Source organism: Pelophylax lessonae, assembly GCF_965119305.1.
Source record: "Pelophylax lessonae genome assembly, chromosome: 2".
Classification (NCBI taxonomy): Eukaryota; Metazoa; Chordata; class Amphibia; order Anura; family Ranidae; genus Pelophylax; species Pelophylax lessonae.
The window spans coordinates 636629696-636645510 of NC_138769.1; the positions used below are offsets into that span (position 1 = coordinate 636629696).

Genomic DNA, 15815 nt, shown 5'->3' on the forward strand with positions numbered 1-15815 from the left:
TTACATGTATATCTGCTGTCTTCAGCTTGTTATATTCTTTAGAAAGTGCACATCGTGTTAGAGATGTTTTCTTCCTGTTCAGCACTGGGTGTGGATTTTTGGCATACACTGTGTGACAGCTAATGGGAGGAAAGGCACACACCCCCTCTCCACATAGGTGAAAGAAGGAATGTGCAGAGCTGTGCTGTGAGTAGGCCAGCTCTCTGCTAATCTTTTTATAGCACCCACCCCAACACAAACTTAAGGCTGGTTTTATCTGTCTGAGAAAATGTCAGACGTTATCATGCTGATAACAGAAGAATGGAGCAGCAGAAAGACACGGGGCTTAGGGCTTTGAAGAAAGTTAAGAAAACACTACAGATATATGTGCTTACGTCAAATTTCATGAATCCTGTGTACGTCCACTTTAATAATTTAAAGGTTATTGAGGTTATCTTTAAAAACGATTCTAAGCTCAAATGGTCATAACCCTTGCTAAACACTCAAAAAACTTTATGTATGTAAAAGCTGTAAAACGAGTATTTTTCATCGGTTTCCAGCTGTGAAGTTTCCAGCGTTCAGAAAAGGTTTTCAACTGCCCTGTGTACAGGAGCCATTACGGAAATGTGTTTAACCACTTACCTCGCGCTCAAATGACGGCACGCCGTCATATGATGGCACACTAGAATGGCCTCTCTCGCGCGCCCGCATTGCGGCGATCCTGGCCCCGATCTTGGTAAAGAGCCAATGACATGGGTCTTTACCCATGTGATTGGCTGTGTCCAATCACAGCTGGTCACATCTAAATGAAAAAGTGACGTTTATCGGCTCTTCTCGCCTCACAGGCGTATGGTGAGGAGAGCCGATCAGCGGCTCCTCCTCAAAGGGGAGACTAGGGCAGGTAATCAGGGCACTGATCATCAGTGCACTGATTTCAGAAATGTGAAAAAACAGTGCCAATCAGTGCCCATAGTGCTGCCAGTCAGTGCCCATCAGTGCCTGTGCATCTGTGCCGCCCGTCAGTGCTGCCCATCAGTGCCGCTTTTCAGTGCCCATAAGTGCGGCATGTTAGTACCTCCTCATCAGTGCCCATAAGTGTCACCTCATCAGTGCAGCCTATCAGTGCTGCCTCATCAGTGCACATCAGTCAAGGAGAAAAACTACTTATTTTCAAAATTTACTCAAAGAAAATGAGAAAAACTTTTTTTTTTCAAAACTGTCTTTTTCCTTTTTTTTTTTTTTTTTTTAAGAAATAAAAAACCCAGCGGTGATTAAATACCACCAAAAGAAATCTCTATTTTATGTGAAAAAAATGATAAGAATTTAATATGAGTACAGTGTAGCATGACCGCGCAATTGTAATTCAAAGTGTGACCACGCTGAAAGCTGAAAATTGGCCTGGGCAGGAAGGGGGTGAAAGTGCCCAGTATTGAAGTGGTTAAAAATCATTTGTTGGTAATGACAGCTTCAATATGCCTCCTGTATGGAGAACCTAGTCTCATGCATCGCTCAGGTGTGATTGGCTGGGCCATTCTAGCAGCTTTATTTTCTTTGTTTGAAACCAATTGAGAGTTTACTTGGCTTAGTCTTTGGGATCATTGTCTTGCTGAAATGTCCACCCTTGTCTCATCTTCATCATCTTGGCAGATGGCAGCAGATTTTTATCAAGAATGTCTTGGTACATTTTCCATTCATCCTTCCTTCAATGACATGAAGATTACCAGTACCGTATGCTGAAAAACAACTCCACACCATGATATTCCCACCTCCAAACTTCACTGTTGTTAATGGTGTTGTTGGGGTGATGTGCAGTGCCATTTGACCGTCACACATAGTGTGTATTATGGCATCCAAACAGTTCAATTTTGGTCTCATCTGACCAGACTATATTCCCCCGGTATTTCACAGGCTTGTCTAAATGTTGTGCAGCAAACGTTATACGAGCTTCAACATGCTTTTTCTTCAGCAATGGAGTCTTGTTTATTGAGTGTGCATACAGGCCATGGTGGTTGAGTGCTTTTACTTTGTTTTCTTCGAAACAATTGTACCTGCTAATTCCAGGTCTTTCTGAAGCTCTCCACAAGTAATCCTTGGCTCTTGGACAACTCTTCTGATAATTCTTTTCACTCCTCTGTCAGAAATCTTGCAAGGAGAACCTGGTCGTGGCTGTTTATAGTGAAGTTATGTTCCTTCTACTTCCCGATTATGGCCCCAACAGTACTAACTGGAGCATTCTTACGTTTAGAAATCCTTCTGTAACCAATGCCATCGGTATGTTTTGCAACAATAAGGTTGCAGAGGTCTTGAGAGAGCTCTTTGCTTTTACCCATCATAAGATGTTTTTTGTGTGACACCTTGGTTATGAGACACCTTTTCCAGCTGATAATAATTTGCACTAACAAGGGGCAGGGTTGCTTTCTATTTGCTGAAGGATTTCAGATGGTGTCTTGGCTTTCCATGCTTTTTTCTCTTTATTCATATGTTCAATCATTTTTTCATGGGTAATTCAATTTTATTTCACACGACCTATTTTTAAACGTATTTGTTTTGGTTTCTTTGTATGTATGGATTACATGGGTTGTTACTGACATATGGTAAACATTTCATGTCAGTAGCACCTTTTGAAATATATTTACCTAAAAAAACGGTGATATGTTCAATACCTATTTTACCTGCTGTATATATTATGTACTCTATACACACACACACTGCGTAAAAACACTGGGTGCCTGACAGCCAATCACTAAGCAGCAGTGCTACTGTCATGTGGAAGGAAGCACAATGAGTCACTCCCCCATACAATGAAGTACAGGGCATGCCACTTTACTTCCCTGGGCCAAAATTGAAATTTTCCCTATTGATTTTCCCTGCACAGGCAAAAGACCTGTTCAATTTAAGCTGCTGGCATTTGGCAAATATGTCCCCCCAACTAAGTGAATTTGAGATTAGCAGCAACACATTTTAGGATTATAGTTTACATTATTTTTGACTGGGAGGGTATATAGTGGGAGTAAGTGGTTAGAATTAGGTGTATAATTCATGCATCTACTTGACATTTGCATGAAGGCTATGAAGCTGTATTAAACATTTGCCCCAAAGGAAGGTGAATTGATGAACCTGTGTTTTTTTTTCTTTTCTTAGCAACCTTGCTAGTCCGGTCTAATTACAGACACACTAATTATTGTGGGCTTATTGATCAGCAGGCTGGTAATATCTAGCCTTTGATTTCAAGAAAATCTCAAGACTAATTAAAATGCAGGAGTTGTTTGAAAATGAGGAGTTGTTGATGTCACTAAATTTAATTAATGACAAGCATTAGTTTACCTATTTGTCCTGCAACAAAGGGATGCTAGTTATCAGCTCTGTGGCGCTCGGTATCTTAGCAAACGTTAAGTTCAATCATTATTTACCATAATAACCATAATATTCAGCAAGAAGAGCCAGTGAGTGCTGGGGAAAACAGTCATATGGCTAAAAAAAGAACAATTACTGTGGTAAATGACACATGTCTTATACATTAGTTACCTAAACCTTTTTGTCTTGATGCCTGTCACTCTACTGCCTATGTTTACCATTTGACAGGTTAAAAAGGATTTGAGATGTGAAAGCACCATTACCTGATGGGAGCTGAGTTTTTTTTTCTAATATACCATGTTGGTTTAAAACCCTATTTTTGTTGCAGAAATAGATGTTTAAGCCTGATACTTGCAGATCGTTGTTTTTTTTTTTTTTTCTCGAAAAAAAATAAATAAATAAATAAAAAATGTATCCTGTTCCTTTAAAGCATGTTATACAGCACAGTGCTTGTGTGTGTATCCCCTTAAAAACCTGGCTGATCCTGCCTGGTTCTGCCCTCCCCCATGTAAACTGACCACAGTCTATCATGGCTGCTGGGCCCTGACACAGTGGTCAGTTTACGTGCCTCCGTCATCCACAACCCTCCTTTCTGTCCCCTCCCCTCCCCTCCCTGCCTGTCGGCTCTGGGTCACGGCCCATCTGTCCTTCCTCCTGCTGAAATAACTGTTAATGTGTTAAATAATCATCTTTGTTTCCTAAGCCAATGTACTTCTATCTATGTGTTTTATAATAAAAATGCTGTATATACCTGATTTCAGTGTGCTGCTCTGCGATCACGTGACTGGCCGACTCTCTCTCTCCTCCTTTCTTTCCGAGTGACATCAGCAGCGAAATCTCTGCCCCCCGCCCCCTGCAGCTGTCAGACGGGGAGAGGACAGAGCCGGCCAATTACGTAATTGACAAGCAGCACACGAATTTAGGTATATACAGCATTTCTTTTCTTTTTTTTTTTTTAACACAGAGACAGCGGTACACAGGCTTAGGAAACAGAGGATTATACAAAGTTATATAAGTGACTTAACCACTTTAACAAAAAAAAGAAAAAGGAGTTTGCGAGGAGCTCACTGTACTAACAACGCAATGTTAGTACAGCTTTCTCCTCACTGAGTTATTGTGCCCTGACAGAGGGGCTGCCCCACCAGAACACACCGGTCACTGGTCACAGCCATTGGCTCAGAGTGCTGATCGGATGCCGGTCGGCTGCTAGTTTTCCACCATTCCCATTGGACAGAAGCCGCACAGGCTGGTGTACACACTGGCCGAATGTCTGTTTCTGTTGAACTGGGCCATAATCGGCCCGTGTGTACCAGCATTTAGTCCGATAGACCTTGTATGGGCAACCTTATAGACCTGGTCAGACACCACCCCCATTCCTCAGTACTACTAGTCTGCATGAGGATGCTTTGGTGATGTGGAATGTGCCAGCAAAGAGCACTAAATATAGGGCAGAAATTGAATTTACACTACGAAAAAAAAGATATTTTAAGGCCTGACCTACATATAATGACATTTTTAGAGTTTTCTGAATGTGTCCCAGAATCTTACACAACTCTACATTGTGCTGAGGGCTTATTATACCCCTTTGAAGTGTTTATGAATGGGAAAACTATATGACCCAACTTTTAGCAAGTGTGACCTCATTTATAGGCTGTGGTGATACACAAAACTGCATAGATACCACAGACAGTTGTCCACAAACTGAATAATATTTCAGATAATACTATCCTTAGACCATTATTGCTGTATTTTGGGCATTCTAGATTCCGAGGAGGTAGATAATTTTACCAGGGCAGCTATTCTGAGGTCCCTATTCCAGGCTAAGAAGTTATTATTGCAGTATTGGAAGTCAACTGAACCTGCCTCGGTGCAGCATATAAATAGCACATTAAGGGTGGAACACTACTGTATTTTTCAGCATAGAGGCTGCGGAATAAATTTGAAAAAGTTTGGGACATGTGGCTTGATATCCAAGGTATGTGCTCCCTAGATCTTTTCTGTTTTGGCTCACCGCGAAGATATGTGCCTTAACCACTTCTGGGCCAGAAGGTTTTACCCCCTTAATCACCAGGCCATTTTTTGCAATTTGGCACTGCGTGACTTTAACTGGTAATTGCACAGTGATGCAATTCTGTACCCAAACAAAATTTATACTTTTTTTCCCACAAATAGAGCTTTCTTTTGGTGGTAATTGATCAGCTGTGCGGTTTTATTTTTTTGAGATATAAACCAAAAAAAAAAAACAAAAACAAAATTAACAAAATCTCAATAAGCACATATTTATTGGTTTGCGCAAAGGTTATAGCATCTACAAACTATGGTGTATATACTGCAGTATATGAATTTATGCAGCTTTTACTTTCTGACTGCATAACCCATTTCTTGAAGTGCTAAAATGACAGGGCAGTACAACCCCCCCCCCCCCCCCCAAATGATCCCTTTTTGGAAAGTAGGCACCCCAAGGAATTTCCTGAGAGGCATGTTGAGCCCATAAAATATTTAATTTTTTTGCCACAGTTGTTCGAAAAATGACAAAAAAGAATAAAAAAATTGTTTTTCTTTTTTTAAAAGAAAGTTGTCACTAAATGATATATTGCTCACACATGCTATGGGTATGTATATGTGAAAAGACACCCTAAAATGCACTCTGCTGCTTCTCCTGAGTATGGGGATACCCCATGTTTGAGACTTTGGCAGTCTAGCCGCGTAAAGGACCCCGAAAAATCACTGCCCTCAGACTTTCTAAGGGCGTAAATTGTTTATTTCACTCCTCAATACCTATCACAGTTTCAGAGGCCATGAAATGCCAAGATAGTACAAACCCCCCCCCCCCCAAATGACCCCTTTTTGGAAATTAGACACCCTAAGCTATTTACTGAGAGACACATTGAGTCCATGAAATATTTTCTATTTTGCCAAAACTTTTGGAAAAAATTTAATTTTTTTTTTCTTTTTTACACAAAATTGTCACTTTAATGATATATTGGTCAAACATGCCACAATACTCAAAAAGCCTCTCTGCAAATAACTTAGGGTGTCTACTTTCCAAAAAGGGCTCATTTGGAGGAGGGGGGGGGGGGTTGTGCTATCCTGGCATTTCATGGCCTCCGAAACTGTGATAGATAATGAGGAGTGAAATCAACAATTTACGCCCTTAGAAAGCCTGAAGGCGATGATTGGTTTTCGGGACTGCCAAAAAGTCTTATGGGTTATCGCTGTACTCAGGAAAAGTATCAGAATGTATTTTAAGGGGTCATTTCAAATATAGCCATGGCATGCTTGAGCAATATATCATTTAAGTGACAACTTTGTGTAAAAAAAAAAAAAAAATGTTGTAATTTTCCCAAATTTGTGGCAAAATATAAAATATTCCGTGAACTCAACATGCCTCTCAGCAAATAGCATGGATTGTCTACTTTCCAAAATGGGGTTATTTGTGGGGTTTTGTGCTATCTTGACATTTCAGGGCCTCCGAAACTGTGATAGGTAGTAAGGAAGTAAAATAAGCAATTTACGCCTTTGGAAATTCTGAAGGTGGTCATTGGTTTTCGGGGTCCCGTACACAACTAGGCTTCCAAAAAGTCTCACACGTGGTATTCTTGTACTCAGGAGAAGCAGCAAAATGTATTTTGGGATGTCATTCCACATATACCAATGGCATGTGTGAGCAATATGTCATTCAGTGACAACTTTCTCTAAAAAAAAAAAAAAAAAAATTGCAATTGTCCCGAAACTTGTGGCAAAATATAAAATATTCCATGGACTTCCATGCCTCTCAGCAAATGGCTTGGGGTGTCTACTTTCCAAAAAGGGGTCATTGGGGGGGAGGGGGGTTGTTTGAACTGCCCTGGCATTTTATGCAAAATATTAGAAGCTTATGCCACACATCATCCACTCTTCTAACTTGAAGACCAAACCTTTTCTGACACTTTTTGTTTACATTAAATTTTTTTTTTTTTTTTTCACTAGAAATCTACTTTGAACCCCCCAAACATTATATATTTTTTAAAGCAAATGTCCTACAGAACAAAATGGTGCGTGTTTTTGGCACTTTTGGCAATTTTTGCCAAAGGTGTGGCAATATATTTTGTCACATGGTATTTGTCACATGGTGTTAGTGCAGAGATTTTCCATTTTTTAAATGTAATGCACAAATACACTATATATTGCCCCATTGTTTGGAAAAAATATAAAGGATGCTCTTATGCTGAGTACATAGATACCAAACATGACATGCTTTAAAATTGTGCACACCCGTGCAGTGGCAACAAACTATGAATATTTTTAAAAGCTTTTACAGGTTACCACTTTAGATTTACTGAGGAGGTCTACTGCAAGAATTATTGCCCTCGATCTGACATTCACGGTGATACCTCACATGCATGCTGCACTTGCTGTTTATGACACCAGACCGATGCTTGCGGTCGCCCTTGCATGCAAACACGGGGGGACAGGGTTGCTTGATTTTTATTATTATTATTATTATTTATTTTGCTTTTTTTATTTTGATACCTTCCCTTTCATTTTTTTTTTCTTATTTTTATTGTTATCACAGGGAATTTAAATATCCCTTGTGATAGCAATAAGTAGTGACAGGTACTCTTTTTAAAAAAAAAAAATTGGGGTCCATTAGACTGTAGATCTCTCCTCTGCCCTTAAAGCATCTGACCACACCAAGATTGGTATGATAAGATGCTTTCCCAATTTCCCAATGGCGCTGTTTATATCCTGCTAATGCTGCATTTTGGGAACACTATACTAAATTATTGGGGACGCTAGTATAGTTCTGATCGAATCAAAGATATTGATCGGTTCAGACACTACTAGTAATGGAGGTGTTTACTGTGTGTGTGTGTGTGTCACTGGCAATCATGTCACCTGTGACACTAATACAGTGATCAGAGAAAAGATCTGTAAACTATATAATAGTAACACTGTGACAGGGCAATGAAGGGGTTAACTTGAGGTGATCAGGGGGTTAAATCTTTATTAGGGGATATATGGCAGATACCCTAAACCTATCTCATCTATATACTGTATATAGTGTACACTGTGACAGAGTAAAAGGGTTAACTAGGGGGTGATCAGGGGGTTAAATGTGTGCCTATGTGTACTGGTGTCAGTGTACTGCTTGTGTACTCACAGTAGATGTTCTCACTTTTCATGCTGGAACCGAAAAGGGCTCCAAGAGAGAAGATTGCATCATTTCCTGTGCCTGTATTTACATTACATAGGCACAGGATGTTCTGCAATTGGTCAGAACCGATCACTAGGTCCAGGCAAAAAATCATTGGCCTGGACCTTATGACTGATCGGTTCTGAACTGAATCAGAACATTGCAGGGACGGCGGGCGCACACACGCGCCCCCTAGCCCGCACACGGCCAACATACAGCTACGTCGGTTTGCGCAACCGAGCCACCTTGACGCAGTAAATCTGCGACTGCCAGTCGGCAACAGGTTAATCTCTTGTGACTATACTAACACCATGCAGTGTTGACTTGTACTCTTTATGTCCTAAATATGCTAAACATATTGGGGGTCAGCTTTTGGTTATTTGCTGATGCAGTTTATGCATTGTGATGTTTTTACATTTTATGTTAAATAGTACAGTCATTTCTTACGATGAGGAAACAGTTTCTTGTACAGCTGCTGTTTGTTCCCCTCATTTTACTCATCTGAGTCTTTTCTATTTAATAGGGCTTCTTGGGAACACTGCTGCACACAGCCCTAAAGAGAACGCCCCACTGACTTTGGTAAGTAACTTTGTAAATATTTCACGTTAACTGAACTTGCATGTAAAAACTCCCACATCACCCCACTCATGTTCTTAACAGAAAAGCAATAAAAATATGAAAAAATAAAATATAAACATGCAGACTTTCATGGCTTTTCGCCACCTGAATTGTTGTTTTTTTTTTTTTATTATTATCTTGGGAATTGACAGCCTGTGCAACAGTGCACATGTGCTGGGATTTGCTATAGTTTACATGCATCAGTTATAGAGTATAATAGTCTTCCCATCTGATAGCTTGCCACAGGATGATGGGTAAACCATTATCCTCTATATTTGAAGCCATTGCTTGCACGCTGATGCAGAGCTGGCTCACTCCCTGGAAGACAGCATTTCTCTATCGTCCATTGACAGACGCATCTCCATATCTTCTTAGACCATTGGGTTATGCTCCTCCCATCAGGAATTGGACACTAGGCAGGAAAAAGCTTTACCATGCCTTTGGGGCTGTCCCTGCAGGCATAACCCCACACACTCTGCTACAGATTCCAGTTTGTTTCTGCCTAGTTTAGGAGTAGGACCTAATTCCCTGCTGGGACTTCGGTCTTAGCTATATTAAAGGGAACATTTTGTTATTTGTAATTTTTATTTACTAGTTCGAGTTCCTGGAGAACTACAAGCAACAGCTGGCTGAGATTTAGGACTGGATAATCTAGATCCTTAAGGTCTCCCAGCCTGGCCAGCGAGCGTGAGCAGGTTATAGTCCAGCACTAGGCCTCGCCCCGATGGATGGGGATGAGCCTGCAAGTGGATCATCTCACCGGGACGCAGACAACCTGGAACACTCTGAGTTGGATGGGGACGAGCCTGCGAGTGCACCGTCTCGCTGGGATGTGATGACCTGGAACGCCCTGAGTCGTAACGTACCCCCTGGCTGGCAGCACCCCCACCCCAGGTGGGAGGTGGTCTGTTCGGAGTATCACCCACCTGGTACTGTGGTATGGTGAATAATGCTGCCCCCCCCAATTCTCTGGTGGTCTCGGGGTGGATGTGGGCCACCATCTGGGAATGGTCGGACCCTCTGGAGATCCCTCGGTTCCCCTTGCCTCTCGGACATACCAGGCCCCCACCCCAGTTATTCCCCTCCCTTCCCCTAGTAGGTTCCTACCTTGGGGGGCGGTAATATTACGGCCGCTGCAGCGTTCCTGAGGGGGGGCTGTCCTGGTGGGGTCTTTTGTTAAGGACCTTCCAATGCCCCTTGTCTGGAACCCCCCCCCCTCCCCCCCTTGGGGGCCTGGGAGACCGCATGGCGTGCCGTGGGGGCTGCTATTTTGCTGTAGATTGGTGCTCATTATTTTCCATTGACAATGTATGGGCAACCATTTTCTGTTAGTTCCCCATAGGAATGAGGAATGCATGGTGCGGCCATTTTCTTGTAGTCCAGATTGATAATATAAAACAAGAGTCGTGCTAAATGTGCAGAACTGTGAATTCATATAGAGAACTAAAGTCCATAAACCATGCGTAACACCAAAGGCTAAGACAGAGGGATAAGACCATCAATACAGTTCCAAAGAGATAACAAGTAGATGAAATGAAGTTCATATGGTCGTCCACCCAGGTGTATGTATATAAACACAGACAATCAGTGAAACCTCCACCACATGAAGCCTCTTACCAGAGGAAGGAAGGGTTTAAGCAGTAAGTAGTTATGGGACTACTACCACCCATATCCTGCAAGGCAGCTCCTAGAAAGTCCACCCGAACTTGTTCAAAAGAAGCGAACCATCTGGGATGAATTCCAAATCCACTGGAATGGGCTGGATCCACTTTTAGCAAAGTATGCATATAATACAAAACGGAAACAAGCCCATAGCGTGATAACGTTTAAAACATTTAATGAAAGATAAAAGACATGCACTCACCCTGAGGTGAACGTAATACAGCAAAAGTGTAAATAGATGACACCAAGGCACAGGGCGGGCAACTCCGGTATTCGGGCGTGATAAGGAGTGTAGACTCAGCACCTCCCGAAGCTTTTCGTCCACCGACGTTGTCAAGGGGGTATGGAAAACACTCATCACGCCAATCAATATAAAGTAAATCTAGGAGGAAATGATATGGAACAGCTGGTACTTCCTGTCGTGACCACTCGGCAGGAAGTGATGTCAGCGTCACATGCCCAGGATTCGGCCAATGCAAAAGGCCAAGGAGCTGGGTCACTTCCTGTCGTGACCACTCGGCAGGAAGTGATGTCAGCGTCACATGCCCAGGATTCGGCCAATGCAAAAGGCCAAGGAGCTGGGTCACTTCCTGTCGTGACCACTCGGCAGGAAGTGATGTCAGCGTCACATGCCCAGGCTTCACAGATTGATGGATAGGCAGCAGGTAGTTCTTGATCGCACCGCTTTTACAAAGTGGCGATATTAGTGTACCAATTTAAAAAAAATACACTCCACTTTGTAGATAACCAAAATTGTGGTAATTAAGATCACCTGTAAGTCGGTTTACATAGGCAAGCAAGAATGCCCTTTTTTCTACACTGCATAGCAGATGGCATGTTTACCGCCATCAACCCACCCCACCCCACCTCACCTCACCTCACCCCACCCCACCTCATCTCACCCCACCCCACCTCATCTCACCCCACCCCACCCCACCTCATCTCATCTCACCCCACCCCACCTCACCCCACCCCACCCCACCTCATCTCACCCCACCCCACCCCACCTCATCTCACCCCACCCCACCACATCTCACCCCACCTCACCTCACCCCACCCCACCTCACCCCATCTCACCCCACCTCACCCCCCTTATCTCACCCCACCTCAACTCCTCTCACGCCACCCCACCTCACCCCACCCCACCTCACCCCACCTCACCTCATCTCACCTCACCTCACCCCACACCACCTCACCCCACCTCACCTCACATCTAAAGTGTGCACTACAGTATGTGTCTTATTCGTTTGCAGATCTGGAATGCTACAGCACTGACAGGGGGCTAATATTTGCTCTCTGAATCCCATTTCTTACAGATGCTGGGGCCCAAAGGAGGCATGTCATCCAATCAAATCAGGAAAATCTGTTTTCTTTAGATTGTTTCCTTTAAATTCACAGAACAAAATGTGTCCTTACCACGCTACCTTTCATTATGTTTTATAAAATATATATTTTTTTCATTTTCTATTTCTTATCACTGGTAAGATGGAGGGTATACTAGCTTTGGATATGGTAGGAAAATCAACTTGCCTTGCTATAGAAAATTCACGGTTTATATTAATATCATGTTAGCAGTGATGTACTCCCCCTGGTCAAATAGCTGTAGAAATCAGATTGAAATTTCATCTACCAAACAAATAACCAGGGAGGAATAATGCAATGCTGTTCAGGCAGCATCCAGTTGTACTATTAAGGGATAGCCTGCAGCAGTTCTTTGCTTGCTGATCATATAGAGTAAAATAGTCTTTGATTCAGGCAGCTGTTTTAAAGGGACTTTCTGGAGTGAACTAAAAAAATACCCTTGCTTCAGACCAGCAGGATTCAATGCATTGCCTGTATAATTAATATCTCTGTTAGAGTGCTCTTTCTTCACTGTTTAATGATCTGGTTAGAAGTATCATACTTACAGGTCAGTTTAGAACCACAGGAGATGAGAAGAGAAGTAGATAAAGCTTTTTACCAGCAGGCTATCATTCTTTGAAGAAAGTCACTGCACTGTATTTTAAGTCAAAATAAAACAAAAATAATTTTAGTACATCTCTGGATCGCATCAACTACGCCCTTTGTTTTATCCCTTAAATGGAGACAGTTGGGGTAGTTAATGAAATAAAAACAAAAAAAAAAAAAAGCCAAAAACAAACATCTTTACTCACTTCTGTGTCGCAGAATCAGTCTGATGCTGTAGTTTTCCCTCGGAGCCTCTAAGCCCAAGAAGCCCATGAAGAAGTAATCACATGATTAAAGAAAATGGTTTTGTGAGATGTCTCCCTGGTGCTACTGCTAGACGAGATAGAAGACGTATTATTAATATTGTTAAGCAAGCAAAGCAGGAAGGGGACGTGGATGTTCTTGTCCATCTAGGGACAAATGACCTGGCTTGCAATGAAGTGTCAGAGGTGAAAAAATCTTTTATCACACTTGGTAATGACGTACAGGATTTTGCATCCACCATTTCATTTTCTGAAGTTCTGCCTGTGCATAATGTTCAGAATGATAGGCAGAGGCGCATAAAGGAGTTCAACATATGGCTTAGTAAATGGTGTCAAGAGCAAGGATTTGGCTTTGTTTCTCATGATAGCTCTACTTGGAATAGAAAGGAACTGTACAAAAAAGATGGTTTGCATCTTTCTCTCAAAGGAACAAATGTACTTAGTGAACAACTCCAAGAATTTGCAAAAGAGTATTTAAACTAGGAAGGGGGGGGGGGGGCAAAAGAGTGAAAATACAAGAGTCCAATTGCCCACCGAAACAATGCCAGAACAGGTCAGAAGCACAGAGGTTAAGAAATGATAAGCTCAGAGTCCTGTCTACAAATGCTCGCAGTTTAGGTAAAAAAATCAATGAACTTGGGTCAATAATGGCATCTGAGAATGTAGATTTAGTGGCTGTTACGGAGACATGGTTTAATGAAAGAAATGACTGGGACATAACCATACCAGGGTACTCTTTATACAGAAGAGACAGAGAAGGCAAGAAAGGAGGAGGAGTGGCCCTGTATGTGAAAGATAGCATTAAATCTAACCTAATACAAGTTGGTGAGGCCAACATAGAGTCAGTTTGGGTTACGTTACAGTTTGCTAATCATGCAGTAACTCGTGTAGGTGTGATATATAGACCACCTGGTCAAGTTAAAGAACTAGATGATCTACTAGTTGAAGAAATAGCTAAAATGACAATGAAAGGAGAAGTTATCATTATGGGAGATTTCAATCTTCCAGATATAAACTGGAAAACCAAAATAGCAAGTTCTACCAGGAGTACAGATATTCTAAATTCCCTACTGGGGTTGTCTCTGCAACAAGTGGTTGAGGAGCCAACCCGGAGAGAGGCCATTTTGGATTTGGTATTCACAAATGGGGATTCGGTATATGATGTCATTGTAGGCGAAACCTTGGGATCTAGTGATCACCAGTCAGTGTGGTTTAATATAAGAACTGTGAAAGAGTCACACCACACAAAAACAAAAGTTTTAGATTTTAGAAAAACAGACTTTTCAAAAATGAAATTAGTCATAAATGAGTCCTTATCAGACTGGAACGGATTACATGGAGTCCAGGAGAAATGGGACTACTTAAAAGGTGCATTATTGAAGGCAACAGAAAATTGCATTAGACTTGTCAGTAAAAGCAAAAAAAGGAAGAGACCACTGTGGTACTCAGCAGAAGTGGCCCAAATCATTAAAAATAAAAAGCTAGCATTTTGTAATTATAAAAAAACCCAGAGCAATGAAGATAAGGAAATCTACAAGATTAGGCAGAAAGAGGCCAAGCAAGTTATAAGAACTTCTAAAGCGCAGGCAGAAGAAACACTAGCTCAGTCTATGAAAAAGGGGGATAAGACATTCTTCAAATATATAAATGAAAAAAGGAAATTAAAACAAGGAATAACTAAATTAAAAACAAAGGACGGAAGGTATGTAGAAGAGAATAAAGGGCTAGCCGACTGCCTTAATGAATACTTCTGTTCAGTTTTTACAGAAGAAAAAGAAGAAGGACCTCCACTTGAAAGGATGACTAATGAATCGTTTGATGCATGTGTCTTTACAGAGGAAGACGTTCTAAGATTGCTGTCTAAAGTGAAGACAAATAAGTCACAGGGTCCTGATGAGATACACCCAAAATTATTAAAAGAGCTTAGTGGTGAGCTGGCAAAACCATTAACAGATTTATTTAACCAATCATCAGTAACAGGAGTCGTCCCGGAAGATTGGAAATTGGCAAATGTCGTGCCCATTCACAAGAAAGGTAGTAGGGAGGAATCGAACAACTATAGACCAGTGAGTCTGACATCAATAGTAGGCAAATTAATGGAAACCCTATTAAAGGATAGGATTGTGGAACATCTTAAATCCCATGGATTGCAAGATGAAAAACAACATGGGTTTACTTCAGGGAGATCATGTCAAACAAATCTTATAGATTTTTTTGACTGGGTGACTAAAATAATAGACGGTGGAGGTGCAGTAGACATTGCATATCTAGATTTTAGTAAGGCTTTTGACACTGTCCCACATAGAAGACTTATCAATAAACTGCAGTCATTGAGCATGGACTCCCATATTGTTGAGTGGATTAGGCAGTGGCTGAGTGACAGACAACAGAGGGTTGTAGTCAATGGAGAACATTCAGAACAAGGTCATGTTACCAGTGGGGTACCTCAGGGATCTGTACTGGGACCAATTTTGTTTAATATCTTCATAAGTGATATTGCAAAAGGCCTCGATGGTAAGGTTTGTCTTTTTGCTGATGACACAAAGATATGTAACAGGGTTGATGTTCCTGGAGGGAAACGCCAAATGGAAAAGGATTTAGAAAAAATAGAAGAATGGTCAGAACTCTGGCAACTGAAATTTAATGTGGATAAGTGCAAGATAATGCACCTGGGGCGTAAAAACCCAAGGGCAGAATATAGAATATTTGACACAGTCCTGACCTCAGTATCTGAGGAAAGGGATTTAGGAGTTATTATTTCAGAAGACTTAAAGGTGGGAAGACAATGTAATAGAGCAGCACGAAATGCCAGCAGA

General features: G+C 41.6%; 1 protein-coding gene across 1 annotated transcript in view; it reads left to right on the forward strand.

The window, feature by feature from the left end:
* B3GLCT (beta 3-glucosyltransferase) overlaps window positions 1-15815 on the forward strand; it is a 1154157-nt gene that overhangs the window by 258293 nt on the left and 880049 nt on the right. The window contains exon 2 of the mRNA XM_082244867.1: window positions 9033-9088. Coding sequence (XP_082100993.1) covers window positions 9033-9088 — 56 coding nt within the window. The remainder of the gene's footprint in view (window positions 1-9032; window positions 9089-15815) is intronic.